General features: G+C 42.9%; 1 protein-coding gene across 1 annotated transcript in view; it reads right to left on the bottom strand.

Moving 5' to 3' along the window:
* Window positions 1-2,451: 2,451 nt before the first annotated feature.
* Window positions 2,452-19,729, bottom strand: part of SLC27A2 (solute carrier family 27 member 2) — a 45,060-nt gene continuing 27,782 nt past the window's right edge. Inside the window, exons 5-10 of the mRNA XM_036301077.1 lie at window positions 19,177-19,371; window positions 13,643-13,733; window positions 12,658-12,856; window positions 10,493-10,590; window positions 4,178-4,308; window positions 2,452-2,887 (exon numbers count right to left, since the gene is read on the bottom strand). Of these exons, the coding sequence (XP_036156970.1) occupies window positions 2,711-2,887; window positions 4,178-4,308; window positions 10,493-10,590; window positions 12,658-12,856; window positions 13,643-13,733; window positions 19,177-19,371 (891 nt within the window). The 3' untranslated portion in view covers window positions 2,452-2,710. The remainder of the gene's footprint in view (window positions 2,888-4,177; window positions 4,309-10,492; window positions 10,591-12,657; window positions 12,857-13,642; window positions 13,734-19,176; window positions 19,372-19,729) is intronic.

The following is a 19,729-nucleotide window of genomic DNA, read 5'->3' as shown; positions in this document are numbered from 1 at the left end:
GGTAAAGTAAGGGCATAGTCAAGATGTTTACAACGTTCTCGTGGGTTTTGAATCTCCTCAATTACATGCACCTGATCTCTATCAAGCCCACATCACTCAGCCTCCTGGGACCACAGATTTGGACTATAAGGTCAAGCTTACAACTATAGCCTTTGGCTATAATTGTGCTGGGAGGGCTTTGCCCTCCAAGCTGGGACCTGCACGTGGCTTTGCCGTGAGAGGACTGTGCTCTCTCATTAGTCCGAGGCTTGAACCTGTCCAAACACTGTAGCCACTCTCCACAATTTTGGTGCCCATAGCCCAGTCGTGGGCAAACTACGGCCTGCGGGCCGGATCCGGCCCGTTTGAAATGAATAAAACTAAAAAAAAAAAAAGACCGTACCCTTTTATGTAAGGATGTTTACTTTGAATTTATATTAGTTCACACAAACACTCCATCCATGCTTTTGTTCCGGCCCTCCGGTCCAGTTTAAGAACCCATTGTGGCCCTCGAGTCAAAAAGTTTGCCCACCTCTGCCATAGCCTCTGATAAATGCACTGATTACATGTTTTCAAACATATATTTAAAATTGGAGACCTTCTGTTTTTAAAAATATCCATTTATACTTTTAAATTATGATTTGTTCAGATATTTCTATGGGCACAATTTCTAACCCTTTTAGAAAAGAAAAATCAGTCTTCAGAGTTGATTATCTGTGCAGGTGTCTCTACCCATCACAATATCTGGCCAGAATCATGAAAGTTTGGGGAAGTGGAAGGTTGAGGAAGCCATTGAGACGTGAGTGTGAGCTGCTGGGTTCGTTGTCTCAAGAAGTCGATGAATGAATTCATGGACAATTCATGGCAGGGAGGGGGTAAGCAAAGGAAAGCAAAGTTTATTACAGTGAAAGTAACAAAGTTCTTGATACACGAGAAGGGTCCCCAAACCGGAAGCTCACTAGCCTAGTGGTTTATATTTTTAAATTTTTAAAATTTCTTTATTGATTACTGGAGAGCATTATGCTAAGTGAAATAAGCCAGCCAGAGAAAGATAAATATCACATGGTCTCATTTATGGGATATAATGAACAACATAAACTGATGAACAAAAACAGATCCAGAGACAGAGAAGCATCGATCAGACCGTCAAACCTCAGAGAGAAGGCAGGGGCGGGTGGGGGTACGGGGGAGAGATCCACCAAAGCCCAGGGGTTTAAATATCCCTGCTTTTGCCCTCTGTTGGCTCTCTCAAAGAAACACTAGGCATCTCCTTTAGCCCTCATCTCCCCACATTTAGTTCCCGCTCTTGGGTTGAGGGGGAAGCGGGTACAGTCTGCCTATCTTGTTCATATCCTGGCCATCTGGTTTACTTCCTCCTTATCTACCATCTTCCCTACCCATGAGGCCCTTACCCTAAACTGCCCGATCCCCTCTAACTCCTCACCGTCAGTCCAGGAAAGAGAGTTTCTAATTGGAAAGTCTGAAATGTCAAAGGTGGACAGGCTCCAGCTGGCTCTGGTCCCTGGAATACTACGTCCTGGCTAAAAGTGTAAGTGCTGACCTTTCCTCCAAAAAGGTGCCCCTGGTGAGATGATGTCGTTGCTTCAACCTCTGCTTACAACCAGATTCACTTCAACAGGATTCCAGGTAATACATTGCACAACGTGATAGTCTCAGAAACAAAGGTCATGTGGACTCCCATCACTTGGGTTCAAATTCTCCCTGGGAGATCAAAGGCAGGGGCCTCAGGTCGGGCGGGGGGGGGGGTGGTCCTTGAACAGGCTCTCTGGCAGGAGACTGGCTTTGCTATGAAACCAGCTTAGGTCCGAGGGGCATGTGGGATGTGGGACCGGGGGTGCTAACTGGAGACCTGGGATTTACTGGGGTCACAGATATATTTCATTTGCGATGCATATAAATTAAAAAAATTTTGAGACTTCCCATTTTAAAAATTGGGAGATTCACATATATACCCAGGTTTCTAGTTTATGAACCATCAGAAGATTCCAGCAGTGCCTGAGCCGTGTTCCCACATGATAATACTCAGCCGACTGAAGCAGAGTAGTGGCTATCCTCAAGTTTGCCCCCCCTCATTTGTGGCCTGCTTCTCTCATCCACATTACCAATGTGAATCCTGAAGGTACTTGAGGTTGCAATCCTTGATGTGGCTAAAAAATATCAACCTAACACCTGTTATGTGTCGAACACTGGTGCTGTTGCTTAGTCTTAAGAACTATACAGGTGGCAGTTTCACCTTTTGGATAACGCTGTTTTAGACAGTGGCCAGGTGCTATTCAGTGGGGAGAATTAGCCTTACACTGGAGCGGGATTCCATTGGGCTGTTCCTTGGTGATCCACAACCCCTCACCTCCCAACTCCTTGCCCTATATGACCTATTGCCATTATCATTATGAGTGAGGCACCTGTGAAAAGTTACCAATGGGACTATCAGGCTCAGGACAAAGGAAGGACAGTACCATTTCATATGCTGGCAGTCATCTATTTTATTACATATTAATAAAACAAAACACCTCCCTTCCCTCCCTCTAACAAGCTTAGTTTGCAAATACAGACAGTCGGGGCACACTGAAAAATAATTATCTCTAAGTCTTTTCACTTGCAAAAGTATAGGTGTAATTTAGAAAAGTCTCCCTTTATTGGTATGCATGAAAAACGCACCCCACAATCTTCAAATTAAAGTTGGATCCGTTCAGTTTCTTTCTGGAAATATTCAGAGTTTCAGAGTTTCAGCACGTATGGCATTGTAAATGTCCTCAGTCATAGGCACATACATTGCTGCTTTGTCATCCAAGAAATACAAGGCATCTTTGATGACTGCAGGGTTGAAGCCCTCCTCCACGAGGGTCACCTTGCGGTGTTTGAAAGTTCCAGTGATCTCAATGGTGTCCTGAAAAACATTAAACAACCCACTTTGTTGTGGTGTTTTGCAAACAGATCAGGTGCAGGGAAAGGAGTGGAGGTGGGGCAGTGAGGCTGGCACCTCTGGCTCCTTTGAGAGCTGTGAATGCATTTTGTATGATAAGGATACATCCTGTTTTCTGAAGCTCCACTAGGGGGCCCTTCGTGGAGGTAATTTTCATTCCCTTAAACCTCCCCCCCGCCCCCCCCCCCCCCCGCCCTCACCCAAGGATATGTTTATTGATTTTAGAGAGAGAGGAAGAGAAGAAGGGAGGGAGGGAGAGAGAAAACATCGATGGGAAAGAGAAATATCAGTCGGTTGCCTTCCGCACTCGCCCGCCTCCCGCACTCGCCCTGACTGGCATCAAACTTGCAACATGGAGGTACGTGCCCTGACCGGGGATTGAACCCACCGTCTTTTGGTGTACGGGACAGTGCTCCAACCAACATAGGCACTGGCCAGGGCTCATTCCCTTAAAGCTTTAAGATCACCTGTGGGGAGTGGAAAACGGAGCACAGAGTCTCTTGCTTGGCGAGCTTCAGGTATGACTGGAATATCCTGATTAAGGTGTGATCATCTACACAGACAACTCTATTCTTTCAGCCTGTTTGTCCGTTTGACTGAAGATCTGCTTTTTCCTCCCATTAACGGGATGAACTGAGGATATTTCAATGTTTATGATCTCATTGTAAAGCAAATGCCAGTGCTTTATGAACGTCAATTTTGTAGCCACAGCAATGTCTGGTAATCTAACACTTCTCAACTCTTTAGAATCTAAGAGCTCAAAGTCCAAAAGCGAGAGTGTTAAACTAACCTAGGGGTTAATGTTTGAGAAAAAGAAAAAAATCCCTCTAGTGGTAAGAGCTAAACCTTTGGTAGTTCCAACTGGCTAATGATGCCCAATTGAACTTCACACCATAGAAAGGTCTTAGGACGTCAGTGAGTTTTTCCATTCTTCAAAACGGGAAACAACAAATAGGAGGGTCGGAGCATTTCTGTTTTAAGTGTCTGTCACATATCCCCAAACACAGACTTTGAGCGTTACTTGCTAATACTGTTGCTGAATGAACTGGCCTGGTCAATTTTAGGGAGAAGGGATAAGGATTTGTGTTTCTGCTAGTTCTATTTTTATGATATTTCTGATTCCTTGTTGAGCTTCCTGGAAAGGGTAGTGAAAATTTAGCCAATGTGGTCACCATGCTAGAAGGGGAGTTGTTGCCTAAGAGATAGGGGTCTCCATGAGAGAGGAGAATTGAACTTGATAACAAGAGGTCTCACCTGTATCCTTAGAAACCGGGGCCTTGCATAACTAGGCAGGTAGTCAGCAATGTGCTTAAAGAGCTTCTTTCCATCAAATTCATGGCCTTCCTTCATCTTGATCGAGGCCATGCCAATTCGACCCTCGTGACCTGGAAATGCCACGAAAAAATATTAGATGTGCTTGTAGCTGTTTTATTTATAATGCTTTGCTGTTTCTAGAACAGTGGATGGAGGCAGCCTTATAGCATACGTTTCCTTTGGATAGTTGGAATTTTTATTTCAAATATAGGTCGAAGAGAATATAAAATGAAAATACTGCCACTACTACTAGCAGCTATACACTGAGTGGATTTCTAATTATATGCCAGGTCCTCTGGACCATCTCATTTAACCTGCCCAACAAACTTATGAAGAGGTTCAAAAGTTATCTCCATTTTACAGATGAAGAAACTGAGGCTTAAAGACTTTAAAAGACTTGCTCAAGTTCACACACAGCAAATACTGAATGGGGGCAGCCTGGCTCTAGATCCTGTGCTTGTCATCTTCACCCTTCTCAGCAGCCTACATGAAGCACTTGAGTAGGAAACAGGTCAAACTGGTGGCTAAAGGAACTTGTTTTGTTTTTTTTTGTTTTTTTTTTAACTCTAGTGAAAAGTCCTTGCTCCACTCATGAATAACTGAGCTCAGGTTGTTCTTCAGACTGCAATGTCAGGTCTGCTGTGCTTCTAGGCACGAACACCACCTTTGAGACTTCCGTATTTAATCAGGCTTCCTAATAGCTTTGCCTTTCTGCACGTTAGAGAAGCGGTGGGACAGCAGGTGAAGGCCAGGTGCAAGGGTGAGTGAACTGCTGGGTGCCCTCCCGCTGCTGCCCTTTAGCTCTCCACGGAGAAAATGGACCCTAACAGCTTTCTTCCCCGCCAGGCAGGGCAGTAAGTGGAGAGGCGTTTAGAACAATTTCCATTGTTTTCTTGTGAGGACAGTGGTGATTAGGTACTAATCCATCGGCTACCTGATCCAGGAGACCCAGGGGGAGCCCAGGTCCATTTCCCTGAACTACTTAGCTGTAATCAGAGAGGAAGAGGGACCGCCCTGGTCACCTGGGCCCCAGCTTTCAAAATCTCTCCCATGGTGACTGCGTGTTTACCTACAGCTCCAAAGGAGGCGGAAAACAAGAGGAAACATGGAAAGAAAGAAAACGCACCCTCGTTTTATCCGCCTCTCATCCGAGGGAGGCAGGGCACGGGACCCTCTTTCTCTAGGGGTCCCTGGTAGCTCTCTGGAAGGTGCCTATCTCAGGAATCTCAAATGTCTCCAATAATTCCTTTTAGAATTAAGACAGAAGCTGCTGCAACAGAAATCTTCAGCATCGACTGGCTCCCCGCTTCTTGCTCTGGCATTCACGGGGAGCGGGGGCGCCTGTTGGGTCTCAGGCCTCCACCCTGGCTCCTGCAGGCTGGTCTGGGCTAGTTCAGATCCAGGGGGAAGGCTCCAGTCTGCCGCAGTTCTGGCCAGGGCTTCTCTAGAACGGCTGTCCAATGTGGTAGCCACCGGTCACAGGTGGCTATTACAATGAATTGTAATTGAAATGGAAAATTCAGTTCCTCAGTTGCACCAGCCACATTTCAGTTGCTGGCCAGTCACATGGAGGCTACTGGGCGCCACACTGGACAGTGCAGATATAGAACACTGTCGTCACTGCAGAACATCCTACTGATAATAACAGTTGTAGAGAGCAGTTGAACAGTACTGGTGTGACACCTAGAAAAACTTAACTCCCTGTTAAGCCTAAACCTAGAAGTTCCCTCTTTGGACCTCCTGGTCCAAAACTTAGACCTGAGAAGTCCCCGTGAGGATCCCAGAACCTGAAAGTTGGGAGAGACTCCCGAGTTCACCTCTCTAGTCGATAGAGTTCACCTCTAACTTTTCACTGCTGCCAGAATCCTCACAGGAGCCCAGGTGGGCATCCTGCCTCATTACACCCTCCAGCTGGTGGACAGTCCCTACCTCAGGAGACAGTCCTCTCTAGTGCTGGTTGTTCTGGTTAGAGGAGGGTTCTCAGGCTAACATTGGCTCCCTGGTCATTTCAGCCCGTTGTTTTCATTCTGCACATTGGAGCAGGATGAACACACTGGCTCCTTGTTTTTTCTGTCTCTAATCATTTGAAAACCATTAGCTTCCTTTTCTTTGTTCTATATCAGTGGCTCCTACACATTACTGGTCATGACAGCCACTTGGGAATTTAAAAAAAAAAAGAAAAGGAAAGAAAGCAAGAAAATTCTGATCCCAAACTCGAGGTTCTGATCCATGGGCTTAACAAGGTTTCCCAGATGATTCTGATTGGCGAGGTTTTGGAATCACCTGGTGTCAGTGCCGCTCATGACGTTAGTGTATTTTCTCTAAATTGTGTAAAACATGTAACTCATCATTTTAACCATTTTAAAGTGTACAATTCAGGGGCATTTAGTACATTCACAATGTTGTTCAGCTATCGCCAGTATCTAGTTCTAGAACATTTTTATCACTCCAAAGTTAGACTTCAGTTTTTGTGTGTGTGTGTGTTTTTGTTTTTGTTTTTATTTGTTTAGACTGAAGAAAAAGGTAAATTTTATTTGGTCTGTTGGCTTCTACATTCACATCCACCAATAGATTGTTATTGATTAGATTATGAAAAGGCTGACAGAAGTATTGGGAGACTTCAGATAAACTTGCACCAGAAAGCAGCAAGCAACATACCTTTCTCCTAAACTCCTACAGAAATACTTATAAAGATTTTAAAAAAATGTACGCATGTACAGATCAATTACTGAGCATTGAGAAACATGGTATTCAAACATCACAAAATGGGAAATAGGCCTTGATTTCTGTCATTTGAGTCTGAATCAGGGCTCTAGCATTGTGTCCTCAAGGAACTAACCACAAATAGCTCAGAATGTGCCTAACACCTTGCTCTGTGTTCCCGTTCTTGGTCCAGCTCCTTGCTTTTTAATTCTTCCTTACCTAATGACTTTATTAGCAATAGAAAATACATTAATATTATCTTAGGAATTAAACTAAAAGCTGATTATCAGCTATATTTATCCCATTATCTAATTTTACCTGTTTCTTTGTATTTTTGCTTTTACAAACAGAATTTCCTACCAAACAGGTATCTCAGGCTCCCTAATCTACAAGACTTGTGTAAGAAAAATAATTGATGACATGCATAAAATCACAGTAATTGGACCATAGTTAAACTAATTAAGAGAAATCATGTTCATTTATAAGTGATTATATAAGGGAAGAGAAAATATGCATCAAGTAATAAAAAACATTAAATCTTTATATAAACAAATGAGATAAATCCCAGGTTCTTAAAAAGTCTGTTTAAAAAGCAGGTCAAGGTAAAGAAGTGAATTCATACTTTTAACTTCCACCTGTGATCACTTGGGTCCTTTTGTCTTGGCCTTGGTTTCCTTTGGGACCTTTCCATTCTGACATTGAGTAAATCTGGCTACTGTAGAAACACCATCCACAAACTTGGTTTTGAAAAGGACGTTTGCATTGTTGAACATACCTTCCTTTAGGGACACCACAAAGAACTGAGAATGTGTGAAATGAGTACGCAGCATCTGCCCAATGTTCTGGGTGTGAGAAAGATCCAAGGCTGCACCGACCTCATCCAGGATGTAAATTGGAGCAGGTTTGAAGAGGAGCATGGACAATATTAATGACAAAGCCACCAAAGACCTCTGACCACCACTAAGTTCAGTTAGGTTTTCTTTCCAAGTATTTCCTAAGGCAACCTTGAACTCCAGACCATCCAACACGGTTTGCCCCTCTGGTGGTGCAAGCATAACATTAGCACCAGGCAAAAGGGTAGACCCAAAGTCCTTGTTTACCTTTTGCCAAGCAATGTTCAGGGCTTGGTTTTTCTTCTGGTCAAGGTCTTCTAGAGTTGCAAGTATTTTGGATTTGTCATTTTCTACAATTCTCTTCTTCTTCATCAAGTCATTATACCGCTCTTCTGCTTCTGTTAGTACAATCATAGCTCTCATGTTGACATTTCTTCCTAGTTTTTCCTTCATTTCTTGCAACTTCTGAAGTCTCTGACCAGCTTCTTTTGGATTATTAGTTTTGAAATCATAGGCACTATTGGGTAGCCCAAAGAGGTGTTTCTCTGCATTAATCCAGTCATAATCTTTCAACATTTTGGATACCTCTGCAGCAGCATCTTCAGCTTCCCGTTTATGTTTGCTGATGTTGTGGTCCAATTCCTTAATTTTAAGCTGAGACTCATTGTTTTGTTCCTTATGCTTTGCCACTTCTGCATATTTAGCTTTATTTATTTATTTTAAATATATATATTTTATTGATTTTTTACAGAGAGGAAGGGAGAGGGACAGAGAGTTAGAAACATCGATCAGCTGCCTCATGCACACCCCCTGGGGGCTGTGCCCGCAACCAAGGAACATGCCCTTGACCAGAATCGAACCTGGGACCCTTGAATCCGCAGACCAATGCTCTATCCACTGAGCCAAGCTGGTTAGGGCTGCATATTTAGCTTTAATAGACTTCAGTGTTTTTAAGAATCACTTAGCCCTGGCTGGTGTGGCTTAGTTGGTTGAGCATTGTTCCATGCACCTAAAAGGTTGCCAGTTTGATTACTGGTCAGGAGACAATCGACCGATGCTTCTTTCTCACATTGATGTTTCTCTCTCTCTCTCTCTCTCTCTCCCTCCCTCCCTCCCTCTCCTTTCCTCTCTCTAAAATAAAAAAAAACAGTTTTTAAAATAAAAGAATCACTTAAAGGGCTTGTTAAAACACAGCTCCCTGGGCCCCACCGCAGAAAGTCAGATTTGGTGGGTCTGAGGTGGGTCCAAGAGATCGCATTTTTAACAAGCTCCCCAGTGAGGAGGATGGTGCTGCTGGCTCAGGGGTCCCACTGGTCCTCCCATTCCACTTCCTAGTTTCTCTCACCTTCTCCTACACATTCTTTTGCGTTGTTACCATTTTAAAATTCAGCATATAAAAGTGTATGCAAGATTCCAGGTGGGGTCTGTGAGAGCCCAGTGTGGTGTGATGGCTGACACCACGCTTGTGCTAATTCAGCCTGAGGTCCAACATGAGAAGAATTCTACAACTCACACTTTATGACCCCGGTGTGGCTACACTTCCCATTGTGTTGCTGCCACAGGATTGGAAAGGAACAGGTAAGAGAAAGTCCTGAATTTTCTTTAAGAAATAAAAGGGTAGTCCACCACAGCTCAGGGAAATGGGACTTTGGGGTTTCCATTTCGAATATAGGTGGAATTCCAAATCCTGAGTTCTGGGGGAGTACTAACACCCATAGCATCTCATGTTTGGACAATGATTTGGAGATGTCCTCCCTGACATCTATATAAATAAAAGCCTAAGTGACTGTTACAACGGGTTGACCAGCCAGTAGCTATGATGCATACTTACCACCAGGGGGCAGATGCTCAATGCAGGAGCTGTCCCCTGTTGGTTAGTGGGCTCCCACAGCCAACCTCCCATGGCTGGCCAACCTCCCGTCGTCCCTCCCCGCCTGGCCGGCCCCGATCGCCAGCCAGGCTGAGGGACCCCACCCGTGCACAATTTCATGCACTGGGCCCCTAGTCTATAACAAAAATGATTTCTTCTCATGACAACCCTCATGTACATATCTGACAAATATATTTTTACTATTTATGCCATTGAAATGAATTAGTTCTCTGGACAATCTTCATGACAGGACTGGTGTGATCCCTAATTTTAGTGATATGCCTGAAGCCAAACAGCCAGCAGGTATTGGAACCAGGATCCCAAATCAGACCTGGGCACTCCCCACGCTGCTGGGAGAAGCAGGTCTATGGAAGAAGGCTCGATGTCATGATTCTGAAACTCAGTCAGGTGGGCTGGGTCAGGGACCTGCTTTAAAAGTGTGTGCAAGATTCCAGGTGGGGTCTGTGAGAGCCCAGTGTGGTGTGATGGCTGACAATTTCTTCTCTTAGCAACTGTACTTGCTCTTGTGTCTCACATCCCATCTCCCAGCTCTCCAGCGTGCTGCATCTTTTCTTGAGGAGTGCCAGATGCAGCATGGGACCTGGAGTCCTGGAGAGATGTGGCTTACCAGGGAGCCCAGCTGGGGAGCTGAGCCACAGAGGAAGGCCAGGTTCAGGTGTACTGACCGGGCTGATTTATAAAGGAACATAAGCCACACATAAACCCTTTACTCAAGTGGCTGATGGAGTCGTTTGATTCTCCAGCCGACAGAAGAAGGCAATGGCATACTTTGTCCTGGGGTTAAAATGATATGGATTTAGGCACAGATTTATAATATCTCGTGCATACCTGGCACAGGCACTCCATAAACATTTGCTTCTTGGACAAAATCAACCAGTCCCAGTGTGTCAGCAACTTCAGTGGTGGCCACATTTTCTCCTTTCCACCTGGAAGAAAAGGTGAGGTTAGCAGAGGTCACAGGTGGTCTCTGGCTCAGGATGTGATGATAGGAAGTAGCTGGTTCCCTCCAGACCTCCGTGGGGTGGCTGCACTCTATACCTCACCTTGGTCTCCAAATTCCCCGACTTCATCATGGGAGAAGCATCATGCTTGAGGAACAAAAGACAAAGACATACTCCTAAATAATAAAATGCAGAATTCCAATCCAGCCACATGGAACATGACTTACAGCATGATGCTGTTCTAATGTCAAAACACAGACTTGGCCTAAGAAAGACACTGGAAATAAAAAATAAACCATCAAGGGCCCTAGTTGGTTTGCTCAGCGCCAGCCCTCAGACCGAAGGGTGGCGGGTTTGATTCCAGTCAAGGGCATGTGCCTCGGTTGCAGGCTCAATTCCTGGCTCCGGTTGGGCTATGTGCGGGAGGCAACCAATCCATCTGTCTCTCACATTGATGTTTCTCTTTGTCTCTCCCCTTCCCTTCTACTTTCTAAAAATTAATGGGAAAAAACTATTCTCAGGTGAGGATTAACAAAAAACTAAACAAAACAAAAACCCATCAGTGACTTTTTGCTGTATGTAAGTCTCTCCCTTTCCTCATTCTCTAACTTTGGTTGCTATTTCATTTAATTAGTGAACTTGTGTTTAATAAAATTTCACATTTGTATTTCAGGGTCTCAGGGCAATGAGAAAGCTTTCAGTAAGATAAAATATCGTACGTTATCTGCAAGGAGACGATCCTGTTAGTGCCAACCAAGTGCTACTTTTCACTTCATAAAGTTATTTTTTTTTACATTAAATTTTTTAAAAAAATATCTCATAGAAGTTGATGTTCTCCTGACCGGGAATCTTTTCAGTGACATGAAGGTGGCATAAAATAATGACAGGGACCCTGAGTTAGGGAATATTTCAGATGGAAGGAACACTGAGGATCATTGGGACATACACTTCATGGATGAAGAAACTGGGTCGAGAAAGGTTACCTGCCTTGCTAACACAGATGTTCAGGGGCAGAGGTGAGCCTGGGAACGCTGCCCTCCTCATTCCGATCCACACTCTTTCTATTTCAATAGACAACTTCCATCCCTTCCTCATTCATTCATACAAAAGGTAATTATGTGTGTCAGGCACTGTGTTGGGAGCTGGGGCCTGGCCTCAGGGAGTCCACGAAGGAAGGAAGATGATTAAGCAAAAGTGTTATGAGGCTGGAGGACCGTGCTGTTGTTGGGAATTCATTTCATGATCTATTATCATGACTTGCAAACTGGTGCACTGACTTGGGGGTTCTGGGGGAAGCTACCTGGTTGGGGATGAGTGAGTAAGAGGGAGGGAAGCAGGTGGAACTCCGAATCCCTCCTCTTCAACTAAATCAGCTCCACCTTAATTTGCATTGGATTTTAGCTGAAGAAAATCCCCATAATTGAAAACTGAAAATCCCTGGCTGTCCTATGCGTGACCAGTAATAATGGAGGAATTGGATGGACTAAGCTATTGAGACACATGTATACACTAAGGCAGTGGTTCTCCACCTTCCTAATGCTGTGACTCTTTAATACAGTTCTTCATGTTGTGGTGACCCCCAACCATAAAATTATTTTCGTTGCTACTTCATAACTGTAATTTTTCTACTGTTATGAATTGTAATGTAAATATCTGATATGCAGGATATATTTTCATTGTTACAAATTGAACATAATGAAAGCATAATGATTAATCACAAAAACAATATGTAATTATGTGTTTTCCGATGGTCTTAGGTGACCCCTGTGAAAGGGTTGTTCAACCCCAAGGGGGTCGCGACCCACAGGTTGAGAACCACTGCACTAAGGTTTCCCACCTTACTTTCATTTGGTGTTGCTCAACCAAGTTAACTGTGCATTGAAGAGTGACCCCTTATATATTTTGCTCCTTTTTTTTCTAGGAATACAGGAGGTTGAATTGACATGGTAAAGAGATAGAAGAAAATGGGGTCCCATAACCAAAATGGAATGGGATTTCAATTTAGGAGGACGCCAAATTGTGCATGTTTCTCCATAATTCAGAGAAACCCACCGGAATGTATCGCCAACTCTGTCGTGGAAGTAGACGAAATTGTCACGGTCAATCATTAAGAGATCTCCACTGTTGAAATAGACATCTCCTTTCTTAAAGACATCTCTCAGTTTTTTCTTTTCTGTCTGAGATTTTCCTCCAGCATAGCCACTAAATGGTGTAAGTCCTGTGATTCTGCAAACTAGGAGTCCAACTTCACCTAAGAGAGAAGAAAGCACATTGTTATTTTATGAGCTTGCAGTAGGCACATTTTATTAGTAACCTCTTAAACTTGATGCTATGCAACTCATTAGCAGCAGGCTGACTACACATGTGCATGTATATTCATATACATCATATACATACATATACATATACATATACATATACATATACATATACATATACATATACTATGTGCACACATTATTCCATATGGACACACATTTGTAATTTTTAAATGCTAACCTTTTACTGAATAATTATTTATACACATAATTAAACAAATGAATAGTAGTTTTAAAGACTCCCTAAAACTATAGTTTTGCAACCATAATTATATATCCCTTCTCACAAAATGCTAACCTCACAATCAAGAAGTTGTTAAGCTAGGTTTCAAACTACAATTATGTTACATGTAGTGGTTAAATTCGTATCTTTTGGAGTTTCTGTAACTAATTCTGAGTGTACATAAATCTCTTTTTCCCCTTCACTCTAATAAATTTACCTGGTGTTCATTTTAGCAATGATATGTTAGTTCTTAACAGTCATTTAGTCAAGGTAAAGACAGCTTAGGCCCTGGCTGGGTACTCAGTTGGCTAGAGCATCATCCCCATATACCAAGGTTGCAGGGTACATACGAGGATCAACCAATGAATGTCTAAATAAGTGAAACAACAAATACTTCTCTCTCTCTCTCTCTCTCTCTCTCTCTCTCTCTCTCTCTCTCTCTCAAAATTAAAAAAAGAAGAAAATGAATGGTTAATTGAACAAAAATCCACTGTACCTTTGGGAACTTTGATGCAATATCCATTTTCATCTCGGACAGGCTCATCTTTCTCCACATCATATTTAATCAGCTCATAAGATACAACTTTCTAGCGAAATTAAAATAGATCACGTTGAGCATACATTTTCACATTTTTTTCTTTTTTATTGTAGTACTGCATGCATAAAGTATATAAAGAACACCCTCTTAAGGGTATAGCTTGGTGAATTTTGTATGTATGAACACCCATGTACCTACCATCCAGATCAAGATATTAAATATTTTCATTACCTTAGAAGTTTCCTCCTGCCCCTTCTGTCAAGTTAACCACCATTCTGACTGTTATCACCGTCAACTAGTCTAAACTCCCAATAAATGAAGTAAATATTTGCCTTTGTGTTTGCTTCTTTCACTCAACACACTGCGTGAGACAGTCATCCATCCATGTTGATGTTTGTTTCCGTGGTTTTTCTTGTATGAATATACAGCAATTAATTTATCTATTCTCCTTAACAGGCATTTGGATTGTTTCAGTTTTGGACTACTAAAAATAAAGCTGTTATGAACAGTCTCATACTAGTACATGTTTTCTGGTGGACACATCACAAGTGCATTTTTAAAATCTTATATAACCTTAACGTGCCCCTGTTGTATGTTTTACACTTCCAGAGACATGCTCTCCAATATATTTAAGGCTCAATAGTATAATTACTTCATGCCCATGGCTATAAAATAATTAAAACTCCATCATGTTTCATATATACTATAATTCAATGGCATAAAAATTTTAATTTATATAATTTAGTAAGGGCAATAAGTGCATTATTTTCTCTGTTAACAGATAGGTACAAATATGACAGTATTTAGATGTAATTATCACCCATAATTACTGTACCATTTCAAATTTATATTCAAATCTATATGATACATTAACCAATTATGTGTTTTGGTAGCAGCAGATAACCATTAAAAACCAAGTCGCATTCATAGTCAACATAGATCTTTTTTATATGCAAGAATGTGAAAAAAAACAATAGGGGTGGTCACTCATGCTTCTTTCCACATCAATTACAGGGCCAGCTCCCCCTCCTCCTTTTTAGTTTTAAAATATAGATTTGTTTAAACTAGAAAAACTGACAATAAAACACAGTGATCAATGGATGTGATACAAAGAACTAGTAACACACAGCACCAACTCCTAAGGTCCTCACGTGTGGTTTGTGTCCTTGTAACTCATCATAACAACACTGCCAGCTTGCACCGTGCCTGGGCTCAGCTTTGTGCCCTCTCTTGTTCTGAACTGCATTTAGCCTGGGTCTTTAAGGTCTGGGCTAGTACAGCTTGGACTGAAACTAGCGAAGACAGACCCTCTCCCAGTGTGGAGTGGGAAATCGATTCTCAGTCTCTAGGGTGCTGCCCCGCAGAATTTTCTATGATGAGGGAAGTATTCTATATTTGTACTGCTCAACATGGTCATCACAAAGTATGGCTACTGAGCACTTGAGAGGTGGCTAGAGTGAATGAAGAACTAAATTAAAATTTTATTTATGCAGTTTAAGTTTCCATAGCCACACTTAGCGAGTGGCTACCGTATTGGATGGCCCAGGTGTGGAGGACAGTGGAGAGACCTGTGTAGTACAGGTTTGGCTGTCATTGTCAGGGAGGTTTCCTGGACTTGGGAATGTCTAGACACCAGGCCAGAATAGAAGGAATGGAATGAAAATAATCATAACAGCTAACAATTATTCAAGGATATTATGTGACAGGCATTCGGGTTATAGCCTCTAATGGCCTTTTCATAAATTATTTAATTGAATCCTTTCAACAACCCTTTTCCTTTAACAACACTGAGTTTGGGCCTGGCACTGGGCTTGATATTTTCTCTCTTTAATCTCTGTTTTACAGATGATGAATTGAGGTCTAAGGAACATAAAGTGATTTGCCCTGGGTCATTCAGCCAGTGTATGACTGTGCTGGAACCTGATCTCTTATGCTCACGCATCACTGCCCTCTGTACTCTGCTCGTCAGGCCCTGGAGACACAGGTTGCTTGGGAGCTCTGGGTGGCTGTTTCGGCCAGGACAAGTTACCAGAGGCATAAAGACAGCTGTCACTGCTCAAGCCAGTGGAGGCTCAGCATTGGCGGAATCTTCCTGAGATTTTGAAAAATAGGTGGTCACCTAAGACTGACTGCTTGAGCACAAAAATGGCAAAGAGATTGTCTGGAGACCCCAGGCAATAAAAGAGACTTCTGGCTTAAAAATAGGAAATGTCAATCATGTATCTCATAAGAGGTTAGTATACATATGTGAGTTGGCTTAAAAACAGGAAATGTCAATCATATAACTGATAAGAGGTTAGCATCCAAAATACACAACGAACTTATACAGCTCAATGGCAAAACAAACAATCCAATTAATAAGTAGACAAATAATCTAAATAGACATTTTCCAGAGAAGACATATAGATGACCTACAGGTACCTGAGAAGATGTTCAGCATCACTAATCATAAGGGAAATGCAAATCAAAACCACAATGAGATAGCCCCTCACTTCTATTTGAATGGCTGCTATAAAAAAGACAAGAGCCTGGCTGGTGTAGCTCAGTGGTTGAGCGTCAACCTATGAACCAGGAGGTCATGATTCAATTCCCAGTCAGGGCACATTGAGGGTTTGATCCCCAGTAGTGGGTGTGTTTGAGGCAGCCGATCAATGATTCTCATCATGTTTCTATGTCTCTCTCCCTTCCTCTCTGAAATCAATAAAAGAATATATAAAAAAAGAAATAACAAAGGCCAAAGAGGGTGTGGAGAAAAGGGAACCCTTGTGCACTATTGGTGGGAATGCAATTGGTGCAGCCACAATAGAAAACAGTATGGAGGTTCCTCAAAAAATTAAAAATGGAACTACCATATGATCCAGCAATTCCATTTCTGGGGTATTTATCCAAAGGAAATGAAAACACTAATTAGAAAAGATGTATGCACCCCAGGTTCATTGCAGCATCACTTACAATAGCAAAAACATGGAAACAGCTTAGGTGTCCATTGATAGATGAGAGGATAAAGAAAGTGTGGTGTATACACAGTGATGTATCTCTACAATGGAATATTATTCACCCATAAAAAGGAAATCTTGCCACTTGCAACAACATGGATGAACCTTGAGGACATTACGCTAAATGAAATAAGTCAGACAGAGAAAGACAAATACCACATGACCTCATTATATGTGGAATCTGAAAAAAGAATGGATTCATAGATTTAGAGAACAGATTGGTGATTGCCAGAGGTGAGGAGTGAAGAGTGGGTAAAAATGGGTGAAAGTGGCCTGGCTGGTGTGGCTCAGTTGGTTGGAGTGTCATCTTATACACTGCAAGGTTGCGGGTTCAAATCTCAGTCAGGGCACATGCCCAGGGTGCAGGTTAGATCCAGTTGGGTGTGTACAGGAGGTAATCGATCAATGTCTCTCTCTCTCTCTGTATTTCTTTCTCCCTCTTTAAAATCAATAAAAACACATCCTTGGGTGAGGATATGTTTAACTTAAAAAAATGGGTGAACATGGCTAAAAGATAGAAATTTCCAGTTATAAAATAAATAAGTCCTGGGTATGTAATGTATAGTGTGGTGACTATCTATCCCAGGGGTGGGCAAACTTTTTGACTCGAGGGCCACAATGGGTTCTTAAACTGGACCGGAGGGCCGGAACAAAAGCATGGATGGAGTGTTTGTGTGAACTAATATAAATTCAAAGTAAACATCATTACATAAAAGGGTACGGTCTTTTTTTTTTTAGTTTTATTCATTTCAAACGGGCCGGATCCGGCCCTCGGGCCATAGTTTGCCCACGGCTGATCTATCCTATATAATAAAAGGCTAATATGCAAATTGTCCCCTCGACCAGGAGTTTGACCAGGAGTTCAACCAGGGGGCGGGGCTGGCCAGCCAACCACCCGTGGCCCCTCCCCCCAGCCAGCCCCGCCTGATCAGCCCTGATCGGGTTGGGCTGGCCGAACCCTACCTGTGCACTAATTTGTGCACCAGGCCCCTCTCTCTCTATACTAGTAAAAGCCTAAGTGACAGTCTGACCATTCGACTATCCAACAGGTAGCTATGATGACCATCCTCTCCCAATCCGGGACCCCTCGGGGAATGTCAGAGAGCCGGTTTCGGCTCGTTCCCCGCAGGCCAGGCCGAGGAACCCCACCTGCTGGAGGGACCCACTCACTCCAAAGATGCCCTTTGAGCTGTGGTGTCGCCCGAGGTGTGGCCAGCTGGGGAGGGACTGAGGGAGATTGGCTCCAGGGCATGTCCAGCCCGTCTCGCCCAGTCCCACCCCGCCTGCCACCTTCTAATGAATTTCCTTTCAATGTGCATGAATCCATGCACCAGGGCACTAGTAGCTAATAATAGTGTGTTGCATATTTAAAAGTTGCTAAGAGAGTAGATCTTCAAAGTTCTTATGACAGTCTGGCTGGTGTTTCAGTGGTTAGAGTATGGCTCGCTCACTGAAGGGTCGTGGGTTTGACTCCCAGTCAAGGGCATGTACCTGGGTTTCAGGTTTGCTCCCCACCCCTAATAGAGGTGGCTCTCTCACATTGATGTTTCTCTCTCTCTCTCTCTCCCTCCACTTCATCCCTCCTTCCACTCTGTTTGAAAAAGCAATGGAAAACATATTCTCAGGTGAGGATTAAAAAAAGTTCTTATCACAAGAAAAAAAAAAAGTTAACTATGTGAGGTGATGGGATATTAACTGGATTTATTGTGGTGATCATTTTGCAATATATACAAATATTGAATCATTATGTTGTCCCCCTGAAACTAATATGTCAATTACATCTCAATTAATGTTATATGTCAATTACATCTCAATTAATAAGAAATATATTTTTAATGCAGTTACTAGAACACAAATCTTTTTCTTAATCTTTAATTTCTTTATTGGCTAAGTATTACAATGTGTCCTCATCCCCCCATGAACCCCCAACCTCCCCCCACACTCATGCTTTCATCCCCCTGTTGTCTGTGAGAACACAAATCTTTATAAGATAATGCTTCTTAACTCTGGCTGCAGAGTTTTCAAAAAATACTGATGCCTGGGCCCCACCTCGAGACGCCTGCATCCAAAGCTTAGGGGCTGAGGCCCTGGCCCCGTGTGTGTAAAAGGTTCCCCAGGTGGTAGGAACCCACAGCACAATGGAATGGAAATACCACATTTCACCATTTCACAGACTATGGCAAACTCACGGAACTGGTAACTTTCAGGTGTTTTATCATATACACATGTAAGTGACATAGGGAAACTTTACCTGAATTGCAGATGGCAAAGGCCTAGTGGGTTGTTATTCACAGACATTAAGATTTTTAAATTACAGCACCCTATCTTTCTGAGGTCCTTGTTACAGAGGCTGACCAAAACCTCCTTGGTGATATACGGACTGCAGCTCCGGAGCTTTATGAAATTCTCATAGTCACACCGCCCTGACACGGCTTTTAAGAACTCCCTGTATTCTGAAAACTGGCTATATATGCTCTCATTTTCCAATGTACTTACTCTCTGTAGAAAGTTTGCTCTTCCGACAGCGCCAGCTTTCCCCGTGTAATTCACAAAGCCGATATTGCCTTCAGTGGAAGCATAGAACTCATAAATATGAATGCTCCCAAACCTCTTGATGAATTCTCTCCACACATCTCCTCGCAAGCCGTTTCCCAAGGCCACTCTCACTTTGTGATCACGGTCGTTTGGTTTCTGTTGGAGGAGGAGGGGGAGGAGGAGACCAGATTGAAACATCTCTGGAGACGGCACTCACATATTAATAATTGGCTTTATGGTTCCACCTACAGTACTTATGCTGGTTACGAATTCACCTTAGTGCACACATTCTCTGCCACCCATGCACATAACTCCCCCTTCCCCCAACACACGCAGTCTGGGCCGACAGCCAGTCCTCTGCTTTAACAACCAGAAGACTTGGGTTTTCCCATTTTGATTTTTAAGAGGCAAGCGGAGACAATTTGGCAGAACTCAGTGATGCCAACATTTAATCCATATCCAATCTGAAGCTAGAACAATGTATTGATTGTTTTCTTGATGGGGCTGCATCTCA

Source organism: Myotis myotis, unplaced genomic scaffold (genome assembly GCF_014108235.1).
Source record: "Myotis myotis isolate mMyoMyo1 unplaced genomic scaffold, mMyoMyo1.p scaffold_m19_p_1, whole genome shotgun sequence".
Classification (NCBI taxonomy): domain Eukaryota; kingdom Metazoa; phylum Chordata; class Mammalia; order Chiroptera; family Vespertilionidae; genus Myotis; species Myotis myotis.
This window is presented reverse-complemented; position numbering and strand designations above follow the sequence as displayed.